This window comes from Schistocerca cancellata, chromosome 6 (genome assembly GCF_023864275.1).
Source record: "Schistocerca cancellata isolate TAMUIC-IGC-003103 chromosome 6, iqSchCanc2.1, whole genome shotgun sequence".
Classification (NCBI taxonomy): Eukaryota; Metazoa; Arthropoda; class Insecta; order Orthoptera; family Acrididae; genus Schistocerca; species Schistocerca cancellata.
In genome coordinates, this window is record NC_064631.1 from 318,377,620 (window position 1) to 318,405,266 (window position 27,647).

General features: G+C 39.0%; 1 protein-coding gene across 1 annotated transcript in view; it reads right to left on the minus strand.

Annotated features, from left to right (window-relative positions):
- The window catches only part of LOC126191349 (lysosomal acid glucosylceramidase-like), a 195,643-nt gene that overhangs the window by 10,716 nt on the left and 157,280 nt on the right, over positions 1-27,647 (minus strand). Inside the window, exons 9-10 of the mRNA XM_049932188.1 lie at positions 12,812-12,891; positions 9,305-9,585 (exon numbers count right to left, since the gene is read on the minus strand). Of these exons, the coding sequence (XP_049788145.1) occupies positions 9,305-9,585; positions 12,812-12,891 (361 nt within the window). The remainder of the gene's footprint in view (positions 1-9,304; positions 9,586-12,811; positions 12,892-27,647) is intronic.

Genomic DNA, 27,647 nt, shown 5'->3' on the forward strand with positions numbered 1-27,647 from the left:
CCTCCTCAGTCCAACAAGCCACCTTCCTTGATGACAACCTTGAGGATGGCTGCATCAATACCTCCATCCACAACAAACTTACCTCCAGTAACACCCCCATTTTGACAGCTGTCAGCCTTTCCATACCAAGAAGCCCCATAGAGTGCAATCACCTATGGTTGTCACATCTGTAGTGAAGAGCATAGATGTGATCTATGAAATACATTCATGTTCAGAAAAAAAAACAGAACACCTTGAAGCACTAGAGACAGGATGTTCATATTCACAAGAAAATGTACATCAGCATGTTCGGCAGAAATGATTAGCATTTGAACGATGTCTGCCCAGGGGTTCAAGGTCAACATTGATATCGCAGCACAACACCACCCACCGGTAAAATGTGCCTGCGGCTCTCGTCATCGTTATAAACTGAAGGCAATAAATCAGTGTGACTTGAGCAGATTTACAAGATACCTTGAACATGTATGCACAAACCGTACTTTCAAATCGGTAAGTTTGAAAGAAGGCAAATTATTGGAATGAGAGAATGTGATGCATCCCTCTGAGAAATTACTGCTCATGTGGGATGAACTGTTTTGGCAGTGCAATGGGTATGTGCAGAATGATTCACAGAAGGCTGTAGAACACAACAAGATGGGTCAGGTCACACCAGTCAGACCCCCTCCCCCTCCCAAATCAGAAGAGATTGACACCTCATCCAAAGGACATTGCAGGACAGATCTGCTTCCTCCTCAGCTCTGACATTACAGTGTAACAGGGTAACACATTGTATACTATCAGGAGTGACAGTTACTCATTGTTTATTATGGTGTGGGTTATGTGCGCATCATCCACTTCTCTGCTTACCTTTGATGGATGTGCAGAAACATGCTAGATGGCAATAGTATAGATTAGATTAGATTAGATTAGATTAATATTAGTTCCATGGATCATGAATACGATATTTCGTAATGATGTGGAACGAGTCAAATTTTCCAATACATGACATAATTAAGTTAATTTAACAACATACTTAAGTTAATATTACAACTTTTTCATTTTTTTGTGTTTTTTGTTTTTATTTATTTTTTTTTATTTTTTTTAAAATTTATATCTAAAAATTCCTCTATGGAGTAGAAGGAGTTGTCATTCAGAAATTCTTTTAATTTCTTCTTAAATACTTGTTGGTTATCTGTCAGACTTTTGATACTATTTGGTAAGTGACCAAAGACTTTAGTGCCAGTATAATTCACCCCTTTCTGTGCCAAAGTTAGATTTAATCTTGAATAGTGAAGATCATCCTTTCTCCTAGTATTGTAGTTATGCACACTGCTATTACTTTTGAATTGGGTTTGGTTGTCAATAACAAATTTCATAAGAGAGTATATATACTGAGAAGCTACTGTGAATATCCCTAGATCCTTAAATACACTCCTGGAAATGGAAAAAAGAACACATTGACACCGGTGTGTCAGACCCACCATACTTGCTCCGGACACTGCGAGAGGGCTGTACAAGCAATGATCACACGCACGGCACAGCGGACACACCAGGAACCGCGGTGTTGGCCGTCGAATGGCGCTAGCTGCGCAGCATTTGTGCACCGCCGCCGTCAGTGTCAGCCAGTTTGCCGTGGCATACGGAGCTCCATCGCAGTCTTTAACACTGGTAGCATGCCGCGACAGCGTGGACGTGAACCGCATGTGCAGTTGACGGACTTTGAGCGAGGGCGTATAGTGGGCATGCGGGAGGCCGGGTGGACGTACCGCCGAATTGCTCAACACGTGGGGCGTGAGGTCTCCACAGTACATCGATGTTGTCGCCAGTGGTCGGTGGAAGGTGTACATGCCTGTCGACCTGGGACCGGACCGCAGCGACTCACGGATGCACGCCAAGACCGTAGGATCCTATGCAGTGCTGTAGGGGACCGCACCGCCACTTCCCAGCAAATTAGGGACACTGTTGCTCCTGGGGTATCGGCGAGGACCATTCGCAACCGTCTCCATGAAGCTGGGCTACGGTCCCGCACACCGTTAGGCCGTCTTCCGCTCACGCCCCAACATCGTGCAGCCCGCCTCCAGTGGTGTCGCGACAGGCGTGAATGGAGGGACGAATGGAGATGTGTCGTCTTCAGCGATGAGAGTCGCTTCTGCCTTGGTGCAAATGATGGTCGTATGCGTGTTTGGCGCCGTGTAGGTGAGCGCCACAATCAGGACTGCATACGACCGAGGCACACAGGGCCAACACCCGGCATCATGGTGTGGGGAGCGATCTCCTACACTGGCCGTACACCACTGGTGATCGTCGAGGGGACACTGAATAGTGCACGGTACATCCAAACCGTCATCGAACCCATCGTTCTACCATTCCTAGACCGGCAAGGGAACTTGCTGTTCCAACAGGACAATGCACGTCCGCATGTATCCCGTGCCACCCAACGTGCTCTAGAAGGTGTAAGTCAACTACCCTGGCCAGCAAGATCTCCGGATCTGTCCCCCATTGAGCATGTTTGGGACTGGATGAAGCGTCGTCTCACGCGGTCTGCACGTCCAGCACGAACACTGGTCCAACTGAGGCGCCAGGTGGAAATGGCATGGCAAGCCGTTCCACAGGACTACATCCAGCATCTCTACGATTGTCTCCATGGGAGAATAGCAGCCTGCATTGCTGCGAAAGGTGGATATACACTGTACTAGTGCTGACATTGTGCATGCTCTGTTGCCTGTGTCTATGTGCCTGTGGTTCTGTCAGTGTGATCATGTGATGTATCTGACCCCAGGAATGTGTCAATAAAGTTTCCCCTTCCTGGGACAATGAATTCACGGTGTTCTTATTTCAATTTCCAGGAGTGTAAATGTCTGCAGGATCATCTTGGGTGGACTCCAGCTATTATTCTGATTACACGCTTTTGTGCAATAAATACTTTATTCCTCAGTGATGAATTACCCCAAAATATGATGCCATATGAAAGCAACGAGTGAAAATCTGCGCAGTAAGCTAATTTACTAAGATGTTTATCACCAAAATTTGCAATGACCCTTATTGCATAAGTAGCTGAACTCAAACGTTTCAGCAGATCATCAATGTGTTTCTTCCAGTTTAGTCTCTCGTCAATGGACACACCTAAAAATTTTGAATATTCTACCTTAGCTATATGCTTCTGATTAAGGTCTATATTTATTAATGGCGTCATACCATTCACTGTACGGAACTGTATGTACTGTGTCTTATCAAAATTCAGTGAGAGTCCGTTTACAAGGAACCACTTAGTAATTTTCTGAAAGACAGTATTTACAATTTCATCAGTTAATTCTTGTTTGTCAGGTGTGATTACTATACTTGTATCATCAGCAAAGAGAACTAACTTTGCCTCTTCATGAATATAGAATGGCAAGTCATCAATATATATTAGGAACAACAAAGGACCCAAGACTGACCCTTGTGGAACCCCATTCTTGATAGTTCCCCAGTTTGAGGAATGTGCTGATCTTTGCATATTATGAGAACTACTTATTTCAACTTTCTGCACTCTTCCAGTTAGGTACGAATTAAACCATTTGTGCACTGTTCCACTCATGCCACAATACTTGAGCTTGTCTAGCAGAATTTCATGATTTACACAATCAAAAGCCTTTGAGAGATCACAAAAAATCCCAATGGGTGGTGTTCGGTTATTCAGATCATTCAGAATTTGATTAGTGAAAGCATATATGGCATTTTCTGTTGAAAAACCTTTCTGGAAACCAAACTGACATTTTGTTAGTACTTCATTGTTACAGATATGTGAAGCTACTCTTGAATACATCACTTTCTCAAAAATTTTGGATAAAGCTGTTAGAAGGGAGATTGGACGGTAATTGTTGACTTCAGATCGATCCCCCTTTTTATGCAAAGGTATAACAATAGCATATTTCAGTCTATCAGGGAAAATGCCCTGTTCCAGAGAGCTATTACACAGGTGGCTGAGAATCTTACTTATCTGTTGAGAACAAGCTTTTAGTATTTTGCTGGAAATGCCATCAATTCCATGTGAGTTTTTGCTTTTAAGCAAATTTATTATTTTCCTAATTTCAGAGGGAGAAGTGGGTGAGATTTCAATTGTATCAAATTGCATAGTTATGGCCTCTTCCATTAACAGCCTAGCATCTTCTAATGAACACCTGGATCCTACTATATCCACAACATTTAGAAAATGATTATTAAAAATATTTTCAACTTCTGACTTTTTGTTCGTAAAGTTTTCATTCAATTTGATGGTAATACTGTCTTCCTGTACTCTTGGTTGACCTGTTTCTCTTTTAATAATATTCCAAATTGTTTTAATTTTATTATCAGAGTTGCTGATTTCAGACATGATACACATACTTCTGGATTTTTTAATAACTTTTCTTAATATAACATTTTTATAATGTTTGATAGTTTCTGGGTCACTACTCTTTCTTGCTGTCAGATACATTTCCCTTTTCCGGTTACAAGATATTTTTATACCCTTAGTAAGCCATGGTTTGTTACAAGGTTTCTTACAAGTATATTTAACTATTTTCTTGGGGAAACAGTTTTCAAATGCATTTACAAAAATTACTGGGCAGGACTGGCACCAGATAGTGCTCTTGGATGAATCCAGATTCTGCTTATTTGGTTGCATGTTGGATTGCTGCAGACAGAGGGAGTGATTTAATAGTGACTGCATTCACACAAGACATAGAGCGCCAACTCAAGGCCTTACAGTGTGGGATGCTGTCGGGTACACCCACAAATCACTGTTGGTGTGTGTCTAGGGCACTGTGACCTGTGTGACCTACGTAATTGACATCCTGCAACCCATAGCCATACCCTGCACAACACCCCTGACATCATTTTTCACCAAGACAATGCGCAATGACATGTTGCTGCACAAGCACATGCCTTCTTGGTGTCACAAGATGTCAGCCTTTTGTCCTGGCCCACCAGATTACCAGACTCAACACCAATCAAAAATGTGTGGGATGTGGTAAAACAATGGGTCCATGCGTCAATGCCGTCATGCGTGGAACAAATTATCATGACCCACGATGGACGCTGTGCCTGCTAGGCAACAGGACACATGCTCAACCAAGGTAACTGAAATGCTAATCATTTCTGCAGAATATACTAATGTACACATCCTGTGAATATGAACGTCCTATCTGTAGTTGTTCAATGTGTTCTGCTACGTTTTCTCCCCAGTCACCTACTATCCCCAACATACCCAATGTACAGCTAACAATGAGCACCCTCCTCATGGTTCAGAACCACTAAGGACTGGAGCAACTGAAGCATGTTCTCCATCAGGGTTTTGATTATCATTTGCCATGCCCTGAAATGAGAAATATCCTCCCCACTATCCCCCCCCCCCCCCCCCCACCATTGGCAGTCCGTTGCCTACCCTGCCCCTCCCCAAATTAAACCCATGACAGCAACCATGTGATCTATGAAATTAGCTGTAATTACTGTGCTGCAATGTATGAGAACAAGACAACTAACAGACTGACTGTCTGCAGGAATAGCCACTGCGGAACTGTGGTCAAGAGACATATGGAACACTTAGTTGCTGAGCATGCTGTCCAACATGACATGCTTGACTTAAATGACTGCTTCACTGCCTGTGCCATCTGGACTCTTCCCACCAACACCAGCTTTTCTGTATTACCGGATAAACTCTCTCTGCAACATATCCTTCATTCCCATAACCCCCATTAACTTTCACTAGTCCCTATACTCTACTTGCCTATCCCCTTCCCCCACAGCATACTCCTTTCTCTTCTCTACTTCTCCCCTCTCCCCTGCCCCTCCCCCCCTACCCCTCTTCGCAGCACAGCCTCCCAATGCTGCACCTAGCAGCCCCCTGTCCTGTCCCATCCACTCCTGCAGCTAGCACTAGCATCTCCCCCACCCCTACTCTGATATCCCTCCACCCCCACCCCCACCCCCATGCATCTCTTGTACCTCCCCCAACCATGCCAGCAAAGATCGCTGCTCACCTCAGACACAGAGGCGACAGTGGCTGTGTGTGTGTGTGTGTGTGTGTGTGTGTGTGTGTGTGTGTGTGTGTGTGTGTGTGTGTGCACGCGTGTAAGTGCACGCGCATGTGTGCATGAGGTATGCATGTGTGAAAGTTGTATGTTTTGTCTTGTCTACTTCTGGTGGAGGACTTAACATGATAACTAAAAATATCTAATAGTCTTCTTTCAATGTGCGTTTCTGCCACCCAATGACTCTTCTATGTGGTGTGTATTCTCACTTTCTCATTCTTGATTTTCCATTATTTAATTATAAAACTTATGTTAATTAGTTATTAGTTAATAAATTGGTAATATGAAGTAACAACATTTCATTAAATAGTGATTTATGTATTAATATTTTGTATGATGAAATTTATGTTTTGAACTTTATTTGAAAAAAAAAATTGTTTTAAGGGTTATTCAGTATGGTCTAAGTTATTGCAGCACAAATAGAGGTCAGTTCTTTCACAACCACTAGTCAAGCTCATAATATACAATAATTTTATCAGAAGTCTTAAATAGTATTAATAATTTTGCAAAAACTATTTAAGATATGTACATCTTGAGCACAAATACGGTAATATTACTACTGCTGTAAGAAACTAAACTTAAGTTTTCATAGAATGACATAATTGCTAGTGTGTACTCTTTTCTTGAGATGAAACTGAACTACTGGTAATAGACATATAACTATCTTAGCTTTTAGAACTGTTAGTTCCTTCCTTAGGAATGAAAGAGGAATAGGTTGGTGAAGGGTAGAAAGGAATATTGGGATACTCAGATCCCAGGCTGGGAGGGACCTACCTGTTTTGAGGATGTGGGTAGACAAATATCTTTTTTCCCTTCTTTCGATAATTTTTTTAAATTTTTTATTTACTCAATATGTATGTCTGTTACTTTGTATTCTTCTTGTTCTTGTAACTCCCACTCCTCTGCCCATCCTATTTCTTTCTGTCTCTGATTAGTTCCTATCTCCTTTTCCATTATTGGCCTACTTCATAATTATGCTAATCTTGCATTAGTCATTTCAATTATCACTTCTCTTACTCTTATTTCATTCGTATCTCTCACTCAGTTTTTCTAGAATCACTGAACTGAAGCCAGCACATTTTTACCAATGCACTACATTTGACCTAATAGTCTCCCTCTTCAACTTTGTCTCCTCTTGTATGACAACTCTCAACTTACGGTCTGAGTGATCTGCCTTTCTTTTACATAATCCCCAACTTACTCTTATTTCCTCCTGAAGAAAGAATGAACAGTTCCAAGAGCTAGAACATTTATTTTTTATTCTTATGTGTGTCCATCAGCAGTACTTAGAATTTAATCTCTTGGGGTAAATAAGAGATACGTATTTTGTGTCATAGTTTTCTCATGCGTATTTTTCTGTTCATACAAGAAACCAAAGAGGAGGCAATTATACATCACAAAACTTACAGTATTTACACTATTTCTTCTTTCATGTGTCTTTCTCAAAAAGAGAAGAATGAATACTTTCTCTGTAGCCTCCATATCCCCTATCACCCACTGTATATCAAGAAGTATCTTGTTAAAACTTTAAAAATGTACATTTATTTCTCTTTATAATGAAGTTTGTCATTTACTCAATGATTTCTTGTGATATGTCTAAGCTGTTTGACTCTAAGTACACAGATAATAACTTTATTTTCTCATACAATAATAGTGAAAGATTGTAAAATGAATGTTTGTTATATAACAGCAAAGGAAAACACAGTTTCATATGCCATCCTATGAAGAAAATACTTTTGTTGGTTTCAAAAAGTCTTAACTCACTCAAAAGTTATTTCACGATAATAATTAGGTAAGTATTGTTGTGTGATTGATAATATGGTCTTGATATAATTGAATTATGGCATATTTCAGGTTTCTTGTCAAGTTGATGATCCATTTGTTAACAGTGTGTTTGGAGTTTAGACAGAAAATTACAATATTTCTGTATTTGAAACATTGTGCACAAAATTGAATAAACAGTCAACACAAACCTAAAAAATATTACTAGAGGGAAAAACAACTAATCACAAACATTTATTTTCATTTACTTCACCATATCCCAGTTTAAGGCCTAAGCTGATTGTCCAATGACATAAACACATGTGCCTCCCATCTTGCTCTTCAGTGTGACCTCTATATCTGAAACTGACCTCTGTTCTGTTACGTGTAAAGTAATACTTTACAGAAGTAGCAGTAACTAAAACATAAAAGTTCTTGTAAGCTGCAAAATCATTAATATTCTGTTATATTATGAGACAAAAATGTGAAATTTGTGCAAAAAATCCTTATTGCCACTTCAAATGTGAACACAGGCCTGAAACTAGATTTGGTGAAATAAATAATTCATACGTTGAGGTTCGCGGATGACATTGTAATTCTGTCAGAGACAGAAAAGGACTTGGAAGAGCAGTTGAACGGAATGGATGGTGTCTTGAAAGGAGGATATAAGATGAACGTCAACAAAAGCAAAACAAGGATAATGGAATGTAGTCGACTTAAGTCGGGTTATGCTGAGGGAATTACATTAGAAAATGAGACACTTAAAGAAGTAAAGGAGTTTTGCTATTTGGGGAGTAAAATAACTGATGATGGTCGAAGTAGAGAGGATGTAAAATGTAGACTGGCAATGGCAAGGAAAGCGTTTCTGAAGAAGAGAAATTTGTTAACATCGAGTATAGATTTAAGTGTCAGGAAGTCATTTCTGAAAGTATTTGTATGGAGTGTAGCCATGTATGGAAGTGAAACATGGACGGTAAATAGTTTGGACAAGAAGAGAATAGAAGCTTTTGAAATGTGGTGCTACAGAAGAATGCTGAAGATTAGATGGGTAGATCACGTAACTAATGAGGAAGTATTGAATAGGATTGGGGAGAAGAGAAGTTTGTGGCACAACTTGACCAGAAGAAGGGATCGGTTGGTAGGACATGTTCTGAGGCATCAAGGGATCACCAATTTAGTATTGGAGGGCAGCGTGGAGGGTAAAAATCGTAGGGGGAGACCAAGAGATGAATACACTAAGCAGATTCAGAAGGATGTAGGTTGCAGTAGGTACTGGGAGATGAAGAAGCTTGCACAGGGTAGAGTAGCATGGAGAGCTGCATCAAACCAGTCTCAGGACTGAAGACCACAACAACAACAACAACAAAAAATATGTCTAGTTGTTGTCTTTTCTGCAGTATATTTCTGAAAATGGCTTTTGCAAACCATCATGGATAAAATAACAAAACATTATTATATATATTATTATCAATGCTTGCACTACTGCAAATAGAAAGATTAAAAAATTAACTTACTTATTGGAGATGACAAGAGCTGTTGCATTATATGGAGTTGTGAATGCCACAGTTCTAATTCCATTTTTATTGTTTGGCACAATATCAATCCTTACTGAATCTTCATGAATAAACTTAGAAAAGTGGCCAAGAGCATAAAACAAAGGCTGCTTATAAAATTCATCATTTTTTGCATTCACAATAATTGAAGAATCAACATAGTTTTCTACCCAGTTAGGGCCACCTTCCTGGTTTAATGCAAAATTCCAGTCATACCATCCAGCAACCCAGTGTGTGAAATCCTGGAAAGATGATTTAAGCGAATGCACAGGGAATTATATGGTACATTGCACAGTTATTATCATTTTATTGTTGATTGAATGGATTTTCTGGCGCATGACATGTTTTTGTATTAGTTGCAACACACTCCACACATGAACATTCATAGAATCATTGCTACAATATGTTATTGTACATGGAGTCAGAAGTTTTTAGTGTGTTAATTTTAATGTAGTTACTAAGTATGAAAAATGTTCCCGTAGTGGAGGAGAAGTTTTTGTACTGTAACATGAACAACGGTCAACAATATCTTACCTCAAATGCAAATTATGTCTACACAACTTACCATCAGCAGATGCAAACATGCATAAATTCTAAAAAGGTGATGAAAATTCAAGCATCTTGAAACAAGAGAGTCGTCACCCACTAAAACACCAGAAAGGGAGAAGAAGTTTATGACTCATGTACTCTATGTGCAAGGAAAATCAAATGTGCCAGCAGATGCACATGTTGCAGCTATAACCACTGCAATTGATTACAAGATCCTAGCTCAATCCCATCAGCATGATGATGAGCTATGCATGTTACTGGATAACCCTGCAGGGTTAAAGTTACAATGCATACCTGTACCAGAAACAAATGCCATACGGTACTGTGATATGTCTGGCACAAAAGTATGACCATACATACCTCATCAGTTTTGATCACAAGCAATTACATCAATGCATAACCTGGCTCATCCCAGGGTCTGGGATATGGTGAAATTACTCAAAGAGAGGTTTTTCTGATCAGGAATGGATGCAGATTGTAGGACATTTGTCAGAAACTGCATGGAATGCCAGGAAAATGAGATCACATTGGAGTCACAAAAACAGGGTTCTGGAGGTTGATGATTTATCTCCACATATTACATGACATTAATACTCCCATGTGTAGTTGTGTCATATTCCCTAATGCATGAAGCATGAAAAACTAAACCAAGATGAAAATCAAAGTATAACACCAACACATTGTGGGGCCCCTTCCAGTATCAGAAGGCTACAGCTACTGCCTCATGGTCGAGGATCGATTTTCGAGATGGCCTGAAGCTTTCCCTATGAAAGACATTACAACTGAGATGGTAGCAAAACTGTTTTTCCATGAATGACTCACCTGGTTTGGTGGACTGATATACATTACAACAGATCAAGGAAGCCAATGTGAGGCTCACCTACTCAAAGCATTGGCCAGTTTGTAGGGCACTAGGTACATTTGTACTAGAACTTATCATCTGGCAGCAAACGGAATAGTGGAACACCTGCATCGCCAACTCATGTCAGCCCTTTGGTGTCATGCTACACAAAATTGGATGGAGACATTACCCATTGAGCTCCTTGGTCTCCATACATCACTTAAGAGTGACTTGGAGGCAACAGTTGCTGAATTAGTGTACACCTACCAGGGAGTTCATGCATAATGTAATGGATGATGAGGTTGATGTGTCAGAGTTTGTCAGCAAATTAAGATCACACATCTGACAACTCTAGCCAGTGACACCTAGAGAGCAAATTGGATAACACCTGTGCATATTCAAAGACCTCTCCAACTGCAACCATGTATTTGTATGGAATGACACGGTGCACAAGCCATTGCAGCTACCATACAAAGGGCCATATAAAGTGCTTGGTAGAAGCAACAATACTTTTAAGATGGACTTCAAGGGTGTGCCTACCACTGTACCATTAGAAGAACGAAAGCTGCCATCTACGATATACAACGATATGCAACAAAGATGACCAGCCCCATGACTGTCAAAGATAAAGATGCAGTACCTGAAATTATACACGTCCAACAGGATACTGACAAGATACAACAAGAAATGGGTGCTGTAATGAAGAAAGTGTCACTGAGTGCAGTTCTCTGATGAAAAATTGGTACCACCAAATTCAATAGTAAAATATTTGTTTTCCCTAAGACAGTGACAACATGTATGGACATCATGTATAATTTAACCTCAGATACTGTTGACACTGGGTAGGGGGGAGGTAGGCAGGAGTCATGAGTCATGTAGCGCATCACACCACAATGACAAGCATAGTGGCTATATGCAAAAGTATTCCAAGATGTGTAAAATTCTATGTGTTGTGTTATTCTTTGATTTTCAACTCAGTTTAGTATTCCATGCTCCATTTATTAGGAAATCTGATGTACCTACATGCGCAAGAATTAAAGTAATGTAATACGTGGAAGTAAATCATTAACACCCATAAGTCAACTGCAAATTATTTGAAGTTCACATAAGTATTAACTCCTCCAGTGAATCTGAAAGAAACACTACTAAGTGACCTACATTAGCAAGTGTAACATTACAGTTGTATCTTTCAACAAGAGACATAACTGATACTTCTTCTAAATCTGAACGCAACCTGCTAATGACAGTAATTTTCAAAATGGGTTACCAAAATCAGATCAGAAACTGCTGGAAAAAATCCTATCTTTATATCTCTGTGAATGTGGAATAACCATAAATACATAAAGCAACTCCAAAGTCAAAAACTAATTTTTAGACCTACATTGATGTTCCTCTCAGCAGTGACAAATTATACAATTAGGCAACAGAATTTGACATCACACAAAGCTCTCCGGAGATGCAGAAATATTCAGCATATGACAAGGAAGAAGAATAACCAAACAACAGACATGGATGGATCAAAGGAAACACACTCTTGTTGTACATGAAACAATAGCAGACTGAAAGAAAGACCAACAATTGTTACTTTTATGTGGTACTAAGTGATCAACTCAAGAAAAAAGAGGAAGAATAAAAATTAATAATAATTTATGTATATTTTTCCTCTTTTTCTCAAAATTCCTTCTATGAGATCTGTTGAAGACATTGCTACAAAATAATGCAACTTGACTCAGTTGAAAAAAAAGTGTTAGAAGAATTTAAACCAATCTTTGACATGTTTTCCCTTTTTAAAACCATCTCTGATCATTAATAATGGCTTCAGTCTTTCTGATCATCATCAGATATATCTAAATATGCATTTTCTAGGCATATCTAATAACAATCATATAGATCGAAATGAGCTCAAACTTTTAAAAAAAGATAGTGAATCTCTTAATTTTACACAAATGGATCACTGTGTCCTTCACTTTCATCATGTCACATTTATTTGAAATTAACTAAGTAACAGTGTTGCTTTCAGAACAAAATTTTTGTGTCTGGTGGCATTTATTAATGAACTGTGAATACATTAAAGATACCTGTATCATGTTTGTCATGTATGCTTCTCCATTTGACCAGTCACCAAGTCTCACTCTGCTGACGTTTGGCATAAGAGTAACTGCAAAGAAACAATAAAGGATAAAAAGAGGTGAGTGTATTATGTTGATAACAAAGCAGTAAAAGGGGAGCTTCATTATAAAGAATAGTAAAAAGATGGTTAGGAACTCTGAAATTCAAACAGAACAAAATAACTAAACAATAATTGAATAATCTTAAATAACAAAACACAAAATATGCATCAACTAACTTCCCAGCCTCTACTGAAAAATATGTTAAAAACATGTTCATAAGAAAGACACATTTATCTTATTTAAAAACTCACTACTTCTTAAGCATTTAAAATTGTGTGAAAATGAGGTAAGGATTTTTTGCTGGAGAAGCAAATATAGAACATAACCCATCACCTTTTCTGCATGCTTTCCCCACTCATCTTCTCACTGTACACCTCAGTCGCCAGAAGTTGAAAGCCTTTGGAACAAAAGCTGACCCCAAAAACTGCAATGTCAAACAATGCTGTCTAACATATCAATGCGCTACAGTTCAATTTGTCCGTGAAAACAACATGATTACCGAAACTGGCAGATAACGCATTTCAATAAAGATTCTGTGGTCACAAGCTAAGGACGACTAATTTTAAGAAAGTTTTATGGCTATGGAACCATACATCAAGAATAATGTTTGAAAATACCACAGTGAAACAGCAGCCATAGCTTCACTTCTGAGCCTTTCCATATTGATGCAATCATGTGTGAATTATTAAGAATATTGTAACAAAATACACTATTGCTTTCCATATCTTAAATCATAAAGATATTTCAATTTTGATTATGTAAACATTTAAGCACTCATTAGCCTTGCATATTAGTTTTAACCACAGTACAAAGCAGAAAATATAGGTACTTTGCTCCTCACAACTATCATCATCAAACTTGCCTGCACAGGTACTGTATTCTCAGTAGCTTTTTTGTCTTGTACTAATAAATTTTTGGGTGGAGAGAGGAAATGAGAACATGACAGGAAACAGAGCAGAGAGAGGGAACAATGTTTAGAACATTGGAGAAAAGAATGAATGAAAAACATGACAGTTAATGATACCAAATGTTGGTTAACTGTCCTGCTCTACAGAACTAAATGTATCTGAAAACTCAGAATCCAAGGGAACACTTGAGTTAATGATGTTTTCAATGAAACTGTATCATATACTTTCTTTCCCAAAGAAATGTTCACGTAAATTTTTGCTGTGTCTTGTGGACATAACCCACTTTTCTACAGTTGTACAATAAACGGTAGGTAATATAGTTCATATGCACACCTATGCCATGAAGTGATTATGATTCACACCTACTGATCAGGTCTGAATAAAGTGCTTCTTAATGGACTTAACATTCTCTGCAGTATCTTCAGTGCTTGAGGCTGAAAGAAAACTGGAATCTTTGTCAAACCTACATTTTTGACCAATAAAATTTCTTCTTTCAATTATAAATCTATTAAATTCTCCTTATATATTGAGAGATATCTTCTGTCATAAATGTATAATACAGTCATATTACAATTGCTTGAATTACAGATGTCTGGCCTCATTAGAATGCACAGCATGAATACATATTGACAAACCAAAATGTCACAGAATGGATAATATCTTTTGTCTTCACTTCTATGACATCACTACTGTAAAGACTGCAACACACCTCCAAACCATGACACACAGCAAGTGGAGACACTAAACTTGTCATAGTCTTGTAGATATGCTGCACTCATCTACCTCGTGTATTACCTGCGTGTATTAATAGACTATTTCTCCCACAATATGCTGTCTGAAATTTAATTGATAATTTAAAAAATATTAAACATGATGGTCATCTTTCATCATTTAAGAAGATAGAGTGAAAAAAAAGTGCATAGTTCTCCTTTTTGTTGATGTCTGCTAATCTATTCATTTCCCTAATTTTGTGATTGGTGCTACAGAGCACATGTATTCTGTTAATCTCTATGAATTCACTATACTTTTTTCAGTGATCCTTTTATGGATTTAACTCATTTCATTTTCTTCTTCAACTTTTATGGCCTCATTGGATGACTTCACCAATTATTTTCTGGTCATCTTTTTCAGTAGGTTTTCTTTCCAACTTTCCCAGAATCTTTTCATTCATTCTGATCATTTTTGTCATTTCTCACCAATAAATAACCGTTTTATTGTTGTCTGTATGTCTATTTTTGGGTTAAATCTTACTTTTATGTTTTTCATCTACTTTAAATACTCTGTTTTTTTTTGTAGCGAATCATTCAGGGTTAGTTCTAGCTCTTTCATATCCTTCCTGGTTTCCTTTATCTATCCTACTTGTTGCTTCATGTTCCAAAGTTTCTCTATAATCTGTAATCTGGTTTCTGGTGTCCTTGTAACATGACCAAAAATGAGATTCTTTTTTTCCTATAGTATCTGTAATGGGCTCCAGTTCACTAAACACCACTTCATTTGGCACTATCCACCATTGTCCATCTTTTCAATATTTCTTATATACACATATTCTAGCTGGGTCTTCTCTCTATTTTTAAGATTTTGTGGATTCAATTTTTCTGGGTGACTTTGAAAAGTGGGTGACCTTCATATGTCACCTCTGATTAAACTATCATCCTGTAATGTTTTAATTTAGTTTTAATTGACAGACTTTTTTACTGTATGTAGACCATGTCAATTTTTGAGCTTCTATCATTTTGTTAGGTACTTTTTGCCATACAGGTTTCTCATCCAAGTTGCATTTTTTAAATTTCTTCTAGTACTTAAATTGTTCCTCTATTTTTACTCTCCTACTGTTATGTGGATGATTACTAGTTGATCTGTTATATTCTGTAGGCTTTTCTTTCTTTTTTTTGGCTTCTTGAATGTTATTAGTTAGTAATGCTAAGTCATCTGTGTATCCCAAGCAATTTAAGCTTATTTCATCTTTCTTGGTTCCAGTCATTATGTTTTGAGGATTTTCTTTATACTATTCCCTAATCATGTACTCCAGAGTCCAGCTGAAAAGTGATGGTAATAAACTGTTTCTCTGTCCTAACCACATTTTAATTGTAAATATCTGAGATAAGTCTCCTCTGAACATTTGAAATTTTTATTAATCTGACATGGTGACACAAATTCCTTAGTATCTTCATCATTGAAGATCTGTGGATACAATCATAAGCTTTTTTGAAGTCCACAAAGGTTACAACTTACTATTTTTGTCTTCTTTTGCAGTAATCCATTACCAATTTCAAAATAATTATTGGCTCTAGGCAGTTTTCCTAATGTCTAAATCCTCCTTGCTATTTTCCTAGTTCCAGTTGAAGTTGATTTTTACAATGATTGTACAGAATTGTTGCCATGCCTTCATATGCAATAGTCAAAAGGGAAATTCCTCAATAGCTGCCTGGATTTGATTTGTCTCCTGTTTTGTTTAACACATGGATTACAGCTGTAGTCCAATGTTCTTTGTACCAGATTTTTGCTATGCATTGGTATAATGATTTTTTTTACTGATTCTGCTGCATATTTCCAAAGTTCCACAAACGTCTCATCCACTCCACATGCCTTATAGTTGTTGAGCTCTTTGAGCTTTGTTTTATTTATATAAGATAATGTGATTAATTATTTGTGAAAAATCTCCATTTTACTTACGATAAGATGAATTGTTTGCTTGCAGATATTTAAACATCAATAGGTGCCACTTCAACTTGGTTAACTAATTGTTCCATCAATGCCATTGTGGTATACTAGAATACACATATGAGAGAAAATAAAAAAAAATCTACTTTTTAATTTTCTACTTTATATTAAATCTTCTATGTTGCCTTTTTATGTTTAATGAAGCAGTCATTGACTTGTTGCTATGATTTACCAGAACTTATATATAGACCACTTACATTTCTATTAAATAAACATTTCTTCATCATATCCAGGGAGCTTCATACAGTGGGGTAATCACAACTTTGTATCATCACTCACAAAGCTCTGATATCTGCTTCTGTGTTCAGACATGTATGGACACATTTCTTTCTCTAATCCCCATGATCAAGGTAAACCTTTCTTACTTTACTAGTTTGGAGATCAAATAGGAAACAAAATTCACTACTGTACCTTATTTCTGTAAGAATTGCTTAAACATCTCCTTCTACAGGAAGATACTTCTCAACCACTTACAGTCTTTACAGTGGTATTGTTCCTGTCAAAATGTATGCCTCTAACATGGTATAGGTCTCCCTTCTATGGGTCCACCTAATGTCAGTGTACGTCCTCCCTTCCCTGGGTACACCTAACATTTTCCTCCAATACACAATTCATACAAGATACACTACACCACTACTTCCCTACTCATCAACTTGAAAAAATTTCTCTTTGTGGGTATGACTTCACCTGATCTATTAAATTTATTTAAAAATGACCATTTCCTTGCTCCTCCTGATCTAGGAAAAGTTTCACCTATGTTTCTCTGTCAGTGTTCTGGGTGGATGATTATACTGTCATATATCATTTGACTCATCTGCTGCATCACTCTCATTACACTGCTAGGCAGTTTGCAACCCTTTTGTCTGGATGTTAGCATGCCATAACTAAATTCAGGTAATTTATGCAATTCCCTCCCTTTCTGCCAGTTAATGTGACTTGCTAACATGCAGGACATTAAAATAAGGGTTCTGTTAACTTATGCTCTGTATCTTTGAGACAAAAATTTATATGACTTCCTACCATATGCGTTTCATACTTATAAATGTCAGAATGTGTTTTTCCCCTCCTTGGCCATTCCTGTGAAAAATAGGTTTGTATATAACTCTGTGATTGGAATTAAAGATGGTTTCTGTGGTAGAAACTAGTGAATATGGTTAGAAGGAGGTTAGAGCCAGTACTTCTGTTAGAGAAGGAACAAAGGAAAAATAAGACTAGGAGTGTTGGTACCTATGAAGGGTAGAAGACAGACCGCAAAGACTGATTCCCATGTCACCCCCCCACTCCGGGATTCCCTCCCTGACAAATTTTCTGAGGAGCAAGAGGATGAAAATGATCGACATACCTTATTGAACATACTTCCCCAGCTTCACCCATACAGGCCCTGGAAAGTGACCCTAAGCCGCCCCCCTCCTTATTGCGAGTCAATGGAGAGTGAGTAACAACATATACAAAAAATGTGATTTGCAATAGAACATGGTCAGCTTAGATGTATACTTACATGTGTGAATTGCTAGACAGGTAATATCATTTACAGGGCTGGAGTTGACTGTTTACTTTCTCCACAAAAAGTGCTACAAAGCCAACCATAACATTTGTATAAGGAAAGAAAAAGTATGAAATCCCTTACTAAAAAACATAAAAAATAATATCTTGATTTTTTTATTTAATTGTGGAACATTCTTCGAAATTTCTATTTCTGTATGATGCTTTCTATGTTGTTGTTATTGTTGTTGTTATTGTTGTTGTGGTCTTCAGTCCTGAGACTGGTTTGATGCAGCTCTCCATGCTACTCTATCCTGTGCAAGCTTCTTCATCTCCCAGTGTCTACTGCAGCCTACATCCTTCTGAATCTACTTAGTGTATTCATCTCTTGGTCTCCCTCTACGATTTTTACCCTCCACACTGCCCTCCAGTACTAAATTGGTGATCTCCTGATGCCTCAGAACATGTCCTACCAACCGATCACTTCTTCTGGTCAAATTGTGCCACAAACTCCTCTTCTCCCCAATTCTATTCAATACCTCCTCATTAGTTATGTGATCTACCCATCTAATCTTCATCATTCTTCAACAAATTTCTCTTCTTCAGAAACGCTTTCCTTGCCATTGCCAGTCTACATTTTATATCCTCTCTACTTCGACCATCATCAGTTATTTTGCTCCCCAAATAGCAAAACTCCTTTACAACTTTAAGTGTCTCATTTCCTAATCTAATTCCCTCAGCATCACCCAACTTAATTCAACTACATTCCATTATCCTTGTTTTGCTTTTGTTGATGTTGATCTTATACCCTCCTTTCAAGACACTGTCCACTCCGTTCAACTGCTCTTCCAAGTCCTTTGCTGTCTCTGACAGAATTACAATGTCATTGACGAACCTCAAAGTTTTTATTTCTTCTCCATGGATTTTAATACCTATTCCCAACTTTTCTTTTGTTTCCTTTACTGCTTCCTCAATATACAAATTGAATAGCATCGGGGAGAGGCTACAACCCCCTATCTCACTCCCTTTCCAACCACTGCTTCCCTTTCATGTCCCTCGACTCTTATAACTGCCATCTGCTGTTTGTACAAATTGTTAATAGCCTTTCGCTCCCTGTATTTTACCCCTGCCACCTTCAGAATTTGAAAGAGAGTATTCCAGTCAACATTGTCAAAAGATTTATCTAAGTCTACAAATGGTACAAACGTAGGTTTGCCTTTCCTTAATCTTTCTTCTAAGATAAGTCGTAGGGTCAGTATTGTCTCACGTGTTCCAACATTTCTACAGAATTCAAACTGATCTTCCTTGAGGTCGAGTTTTTCCATTTGTCTGTGAAGAATTCGTGTTACTATTTTGCAGCTGTGACTTATTAAACTGATAGTTTGGTAATTTTCACACCTGTCAACACCTGCTTTCTTTGGGATTGGAATTATTATATTCTTCGTGAAGTCTGAGTGAATTTCGCCTGTCTCACACATCTTGCTCACCAGATGGTAGAGTTTTGTCAGGACTGGCTCTCCCAAGGCTTTCTATATTTTCTTGAATTTGTGAATGGTGATGCACATATACAAATCCATTTGAAAAATCTTTAAGATCCCATTCAAGAACTTAGTCAAGACTATATTGCCTTTCTCAGACTATTATTGTCAAGAATCTATATTTACTGACTGATCGAGCAGTATTCAACTGTGAGAAAGTAGTTTAATTGCTCATTAGCATAATGATCTTGATGCTCCACTTGATGACTCCAGTGTGGATCAACTTATAACATCATAAACATCAATAAACAATTAGCTACTTATAATCAAAGGTGGTCAGTAAATGTAATTAACCTTTACTTACTAATTAACACAATTTTACATATGTGGCAGTTCATATCAGTCTTTGACATAATAATCATTTCTGTGATTCTAATTCTCTTCGTCTTAAGTGTAGTTTATGTTATTATGATAGGACAGTACAAGGAAACTTCATTTATAGTTGATAGGAATGTAAGAGTATGGGAAACTGCTATGAAGAAAACAAAATAGGAAAGACTGAAGCACTTAGCTTGGTACTTGGCAGTCATCAATCCACCAAACCTGCAAAGATTGCAGACTTCCCTGGGATCTATGGTATTTAAATATTATTCCTATGTGCCAGTAATATCAAAAAACTATCCAAAAAAGCATTTCTGGATACACCAATTGACCCTCACATCTCATTTTGTTTAATATATGCAAGTAAATAGGTGAAATTTTTGTTTAGCTTTTCTTGTGTGCTTTTTGATCAATATTTATTTTTTAATATTTCCTGGAAATTATCCCAAGATTTGAACTCTTCTCAATGAGCAATTACCTACTCAGCTGCATCACTTACCAGGTACCTAAGTGCAGTATTCATTTTCTTAGAATCATCCCACCTTTATGGTTTAAATTTAGGAAATTGTTATGACAATCTCATCCCATTTCTGTTTGAGTTCTCCTATTAAATCTCCTGATAATTCATTATTTTCTTAACCTGGTTTTTACTTTAATCTTCTTTTGTTTTCTCCACTTCCTTACAGAATCTTTGAAATTCCCCTTCATTTTTAACTAAATCACCCGCAGAACTAATTGTGTCTTGCACCTCCTGCTCAACTAACTTATTTATTTGTTCCTCCAAACTAGTAAGACTAGAGTGAGGACTCATCATTACATTTGAATCCCTAGTCTCCTCTAATACGTTCAAACTTAGTTGGGTGGCTGAAATTTGCTCATGGAGATTGAACATTGTTAAATTCCCATTCTGTGAAATATTTCATTTGTTTCAAGATATTATTTAAGTCACAAAATTGCTCACAGACCATATTTCATATAAGTCACACTGATTTTTCATGTCTGTATGTAACTCCGGTTTTAAAGTACTTATAGCTGGTTGCAGTTTGGAAATTTTAGTGTTAATCTCTTTCTTTTTCTGGATGGACTCCTTAGACAATTCATCTTTACTAGTTTTTATCTTAGTACTTCATTCAAAATTATTTCTTAAATCTAAATTGGCCTGGCCATTTAATTCTTCTAGTTTTATAAATATTTCAGTAAATTACCCTCCATGCTACAAGTAATGATAGGAATACAATAAATTTAACAATATGCTTGCATAAAGGGTAGTCAAATGAAAACTGAATACCCACCACAATGGGACGATGGAATTGTTTGATTCAAAAGTAATCACTACACACATTAAGACATTTATCCTACTGGGAGATGAGATGATCATTTCCTGTTTTGTAGAATGTAGACAGCCACTGAAAGATCTACAACCACCCTCACTCTTGCACTTCCTCATCTGACTAAGACCAACACCCATGTATGTCTTTCTTCAGGACAAAAGAGATGTGAAAACCACATGACGAAAGATCCAGATGGCACAGAGGATGTTGCAATGTTTCCCACCTAAATTGCTGAAGTGTAGCCTTCATCCAGTTTGTAGTATGGGGTTGGTCATTATCATGCAACAATAAGGGGTACTTTGACTTTATGGCATGTCACAGTTTTTGCAAACCATCTTTATAGCATTGTGTGTTGATTGAAACTCCACGCTTGAGGACCTTGACAGAGGAGCCCACAGTGGAAGAATAAGGTCATCGTGACCTTATCAGAACTTTTGTGAAGAGCTTTATTACTTTGGTGGACGAGATGTGGGATGTTTCCTCTGTTGGCTTTGCTATTTGCCCTAGGGCTGAAATTGATGGCACCACATTTCATCCACTGTGATGATACAGGACAGAAATGCATACCCTTCCTTGTGGTACCGCAACAGATGACTCAGGCTTGCCGCGATTTTGTCCATCTTTTGTCCCTCCGTCAGGTGATGTGACATTCACTATACACAAATTTTGTGGCAACACAAGTGGTCTTTGATGATAGAATGCACAGAGCAATGGCTAATGCTGAATGGAACATGAATTTCATCCTCCAAAATATGTTGGTTTCTCTGGATAAGGCCACCAATTCACCCCATCACATCAAGGGTAATGGCTTGATGGGCCTGTCCTGTGAACAGATTGTCTTGCAGTGATGTGTGCCCAACCCAAAAACTTCTCTGCCACTTGGGCACACACAGTGTTTACCATACACAGTGGACAGGCAATGCTGAATTTCACATACTCCCGCATCCTCATCCACCAGAAAATAAACCACACCTCTCTGTTATTCTTTGCTTGTCTCCATGTAACAGCTAGATGAACATGCTATACCTGTCTGGCAACAACCAAGATCATAACCAAACAACTGTGTGCATCTGTGATGTGGCACTATGCCGCTCCCCTATCACAGAGGTGATAATATCAAAACATTACAATAGTAGGGCCACTTTGAAATGTGGCAATGTGATGAGTATGAATGCCCACATTGCAGCTTAGTGTAACTTTTAATCTGTTATGTTGGTACATAAGAGTAATTGATTATGGTAGAAGTAAATGTCATTGGTGTGTGAACAATGTGGTGTGAGACAAATCAGCATGGATTGTGGGGTAGCAGTCCATAGGTTTCTGGAGTGAACCAAATAGGATGTTAGTGTGAGGTTGCAATGGCTTGCATGAGCCAGGAGGCAGAGGAACACAGCCACAGCGGAGGGAAACAAAAACTAAAATATAGTATCTATAGACAGACACCCCTAAACATTGGCAAAAAAAACAGTTAAGGTAAGCTAGGGAGTAGTGGCAAAAATGAGATAAAAGCATAATTCATAATTCTGTATTTCGACTGCTAGAAAGTCAACAGTAGTGAGTCAAACTTAAGCATGTTCAGTTTGACATAAAAGGTGATGGTTGACATCAAAGTGGTACAGAAAGAGGAAAGCATGCAGGAATACCATTGTTGGGAAATGGAGTTCTGGTGGAAATTGTGACAGAAGGGTGTCAGTGTCACTAGTCTAAATCTCCTTAATAAACTTTGTGTTTTGCTCAAACAATCAATCCAAGTGTATGCAGTCACTTGCACATAGTTTGTGCAATTTTGTAATAGTGAATCAAAAGTTTGCTTTGGGCTGTTTTGAAGACAGTGGCATAGATGAATGTATTTTATTTAGCAAAGCTTATTCTGTGCAACAAAATGGATACCGCCGGACATGGCAAGTCAGCTATTACCATTGCTCCTGCTGCTGTACTTCTCATTTGTGGTCAAGAAATGACTGACAATAACTTACTGGTTTCAATAACTACTAATTTGAATTTTTGGGAGATTAGTGAGGCAAGACTGGGTAGTTTCATGTCATTCCTTTGTAGGGATGACCTGCATGGCAGTAAGAGCATTATACTAGTGAAGGTGCCATTGGTATTAGCTTAAATGCAACAAGATTTATTACAACTTTGAACTGGATGGATCATTCTACCAGTGGTGCAAGCGTCACAGATAGGGGCAAACCGAATGGCTGCCGTCATAACGAGTCACAGAGTCACACAGTACGGAAGTCATGTGGTTAGCAAAAGCATTGTAAAAAAGCTTTCACAGAGGCCAATGCATCTGAAGAATTTATGTCATTTTTGTAATAACTTCGTTACTTTCTTTAGTAGTGGCAAACCTTCAGTTCACAACATTAGCCTTCTGATTTTGTTGAGGTATAGAATTTGCAGTGTGATGAACAATGCATGAGCAGTTGACTGCAGGTAAAGATAGGTAGGTTACAGGTCAAGATGTTGTGGAGGCTGACTACACTGCTAATGTGCAGGTAAGTCATAGATAGGACCTGCCACACATCCCTATAATGCTATCACTTAATGTACCAGTCAGCCAAACTACTTCAGGTGTATTGTTGGGATCAGGATGAGCAGGGTGTTCTCCTTCAGAGAATAGGTTGTGATGTACTGTTATACTATGGTGCATTGTGGCCATGAAATGTGATAAAGGAAGGTTATAAATGATTAATTAGTCATCAGAAAATAAGAAATATGTAACAGAAATACAGTTCAGCAGTTTGGCAGTAGGCAGAAAAGCAGTCAGTCTAGCAGGTGTGCTGGCAGCAGTAGGTGATGCACCAAAGAAGACATCGAAAACTAAATCACAAAGTCTTATACAAACTGTTGAGCAGCTTTGTAAGATTATAAAATAGAATGGCAGGCGAAGATAAAGTTAGCATTGAGAGGAAGATTAAGGATGATGCTGAAGAGGAGGTAGACAGGGATTTTATAAAGAGAGAGCTATGTAATATCAAGTGTCACAGTCCAAACAAGCATTCAGTGAAGGTCTTACTTACTGATGAAAGCAAAGTAGAGTCAAGTAGTGTGGAGTTAATGGAGACAGACTGGAAAGAGGGGTTGATAATAAACTTGAGCAATTCAAGCTCTGTGGAGACTGAAGTTACTCAAAGTAAATCAGTCAGTTGTGAATCATATGATTGCTGCAGTCCCAGAAGCAGAGAAGAATGTCTTATTGCTGTCATTGATTGCAACTTTACTGGAGTTTTGAGAGGGAATTGGTACAGATATTAAACAAGGTAATGAACAAGCCAGTGCCAGTGTTAAACTGGAAGTGTCAAATTTGTCCAAGGAAGCAAAGTGAGGGATTGTGAAGGAGTCTGCTATGTGTAACATGGGATTGGAATAGTGAGTACATACCAAAATACAAGTCACAGATGAAGTGGGTACTGATCTTGACAAAGGGAGTAAGGCATGTGCTGCAGGGGAATAAGAGGTATTAGATCAAATCACTAATGAATTGTTTTACTCTGTATCAAGCATTTTTTGTCATCAGCTCCATATATTTGTAAAAATGCAAGGTAAGGCTTCTTGGCTTCAATAAATAAATCAGATCTTGAACCTATCATTAGAAACTTCAGGCTCACCGAAATTCAATCCTCTTCACAGTACCCACCAATAACACCACAGCAAAATTCAGTCATTTTGGGCTTGTCAATGATAAAACATCAAGGATATATAGGCAGTGATTCTCAAGTATGAATTTCTGTAAGTTGATGAGTCAACTACACTCCTGGAAATGGAAAAAAGAACACATTGACACCGGTGTGTCAGACCCACCATACTTGCTCCGGACACTGCGAGAGGGCTGTACAAGCAATGATCACACGCACGGCACAGCGGACACACCAGGAACCGCGGTGTTGGCCGTCGAATGGCGCTAGCTGCGCAGCATTTGTGCACCGCCGCCGTCAGTGTCAGCCAGTTTGCCGTGGCATACGGAGCTCCATCGCAGTCTTTAACACTGGTAGCATGCCGCGACAGCGTGGACGTGAACCGTATGTGCAGTTGACGGACTTTGAGCGAGGGCGTATAGTGGGCATGCGGGAGGCCGGGTGGACGTACCGCCGAATTGCTCAACACGTGGGGTGTGAGGTCTCCACAGTACATCGATGTTGTCGCCAGTGGTCGGCGGAAGGTGCACGTGCCTGTCGACCTGGGACCGGACCGCAGCGACGCAAGGATGCACGCCAAGACCGTAGGATCCTACGCAGTGCTGTAGGGGACCGCACCGCCACTTCCCAGCAAATTAGGGACACTGTTGTTCCTGGGGTATCAGCAAGGACCATTCGCAACCGTCTCCATGAAGCTGGGCTACGGTCCCGCACACCGTTAGGCCGTCTTCCGCTCACGCCCCAACATCGTGCAGCCCGCCTCCAGTAGTGTCGCGACAGGCGTGAATGGAGGGACGAATGGAGACGTGTCATCTTCAGCGATGAGAGTCGCTTCTGCCTTGGTGCCAATGATGGTCGTATGCGTGTTTGGCGCCGTGCAGGTGAGCGCCACAATCAGGACTGCATACGACCGAGGCACACAGGGCCAACAGCCGGCATCATGGTGTGGGGAGCGATCTCCTACACTGGCCGTACACCACTGGTGATCGTCGAGGGGACACTGAATAGTGCATGGTACATCCAAACCGTCATCGAACCCATCGTTCTACCATTCCTAGACCGGCAAGGGAACTTGCTGTTCCAACAGGACAATGCACGTCCGCATGTATCCCATGCCACCCAACGTGCTCTAGAAGGTGTAAGTCAACTACCCTGGCCAGCAAGATCTCCGGATCTGTCCCCCATTGAGCATGTTTGGGACTGGATGAAGCGTCGTCTCACGCGGTCTGCACGTCCAGCACGAACGCTGGTCCAACTGAGGCGCCAGGTGGAAATGGCATGGCAAGCCGTTCCACAGGACTACATCCAGCATCTCTACGATCGTCTCCATGGGAGAATAGCAGCCTGCATTGCTGCGGAAGGTGGATATACACTGTACTAGTGCCGACATTGTGCATGCTCTGTTGCCTGTGTCTATGTGCCTGTGGTTCTGTCAGTGTGATCATGTGATGTATCTGACCCCAGGAATGTGTCAATAAAGTTTCCCCTTCCTGGGACAATGAATTCACGGTGTTCTTATTTCAATTTCCAGGAGTGTATTATTTTGCAGACACTTCCAGTAATGAACTGCGGAGATGAGTTTTGAAAATGCATCTAGTGTTTTGACTGTGGAAGCTAGAAGTAGTAGTTTTGTCTATCGGTATTTTATGTTAGCATACTAACTAAAATTTTACACTGACTGAGAATGTACGAGAGCATGTTTTACATGTTTATCATGAACTAAATTATCACATCTTTTATGTTTTTTAAATACAGTTATAATACGTTTCTGAAATAAACCACTTTCAGCTGTACATGAACTTTTACATGTCTGTGATCAGTTTCATGATTTCGAATCACGTCATCAGGTGTGCATGATTTCTTCCAGTTCAGTAGATGAAAGTATGTGTTGTTAGCTTTGCGAGGCAGCCTGTTACAGTTCGTTTTCTGTTGAGAGCAACCACAGCTAAAGTAATCTATGTTTCTCAAATAAACCACTTTCAGCTGTATACGAAGTTTTACAGGAACACAACCAGTTTTGTAATTTCAAATCATATCTATTCTGACCCCCCCATGAACCATGGACCTTGCCGTTGGTGGGGAGGCTTGCGTGCCTCAATGATACAGATAGCCGTACCATAGGTGCAACCACAACGGAGGGGTATCTGTTGAGAGGCCAGACAAATGTGTGGTTCCTGAAGAGGGGCAGTAGCCTTTTCAGTAGTTGCAGGGGCAACAGTCTGGATGATTGGCTGATCTGGTCTTGTAACACTAACCAAAACAGCCTTGCTGTTGTGGTACTGTGAATGGCTGAAAGCAAGGGGAAACTTCAGCCGTAATTTTTCCCGAGGGCATGCAGCTTCACTGTAGAGAGCTGCATCAAACCAGTCTCAGGACTGAAGACCACAACAACAACAACATCTATTCTGACAGACTGCCTCACATGGCTAAAAGGATGTATTTTCATCTACTGAACTGGAAGAAATCATGTATACCTGATGATACGATTTGAAATCACGAAACTGATCATGTTCCTGTAGAACCTCATATACAGCTGAAAACATTTATTTCAGAAACATGAATTACTTCAGCTGCAGTTACACTCAACAGAAATAGATTTGTAAGTTGTTACACAACGTCTTGCTGTAGTTTTTTTACAGCACACAGTTATTACTTGAGGGAGCAATTTTAATTTCACCATGTAATTGTGACTAAAATAACAATATTAAGAAGAAAACATTTTGTGGAGCAAACAGTGCAAAGCAACAAGCTTATGTAAGTAGCAGAACTCATATCTCAATTTCACAGAGGGTCACAGTTTGGAT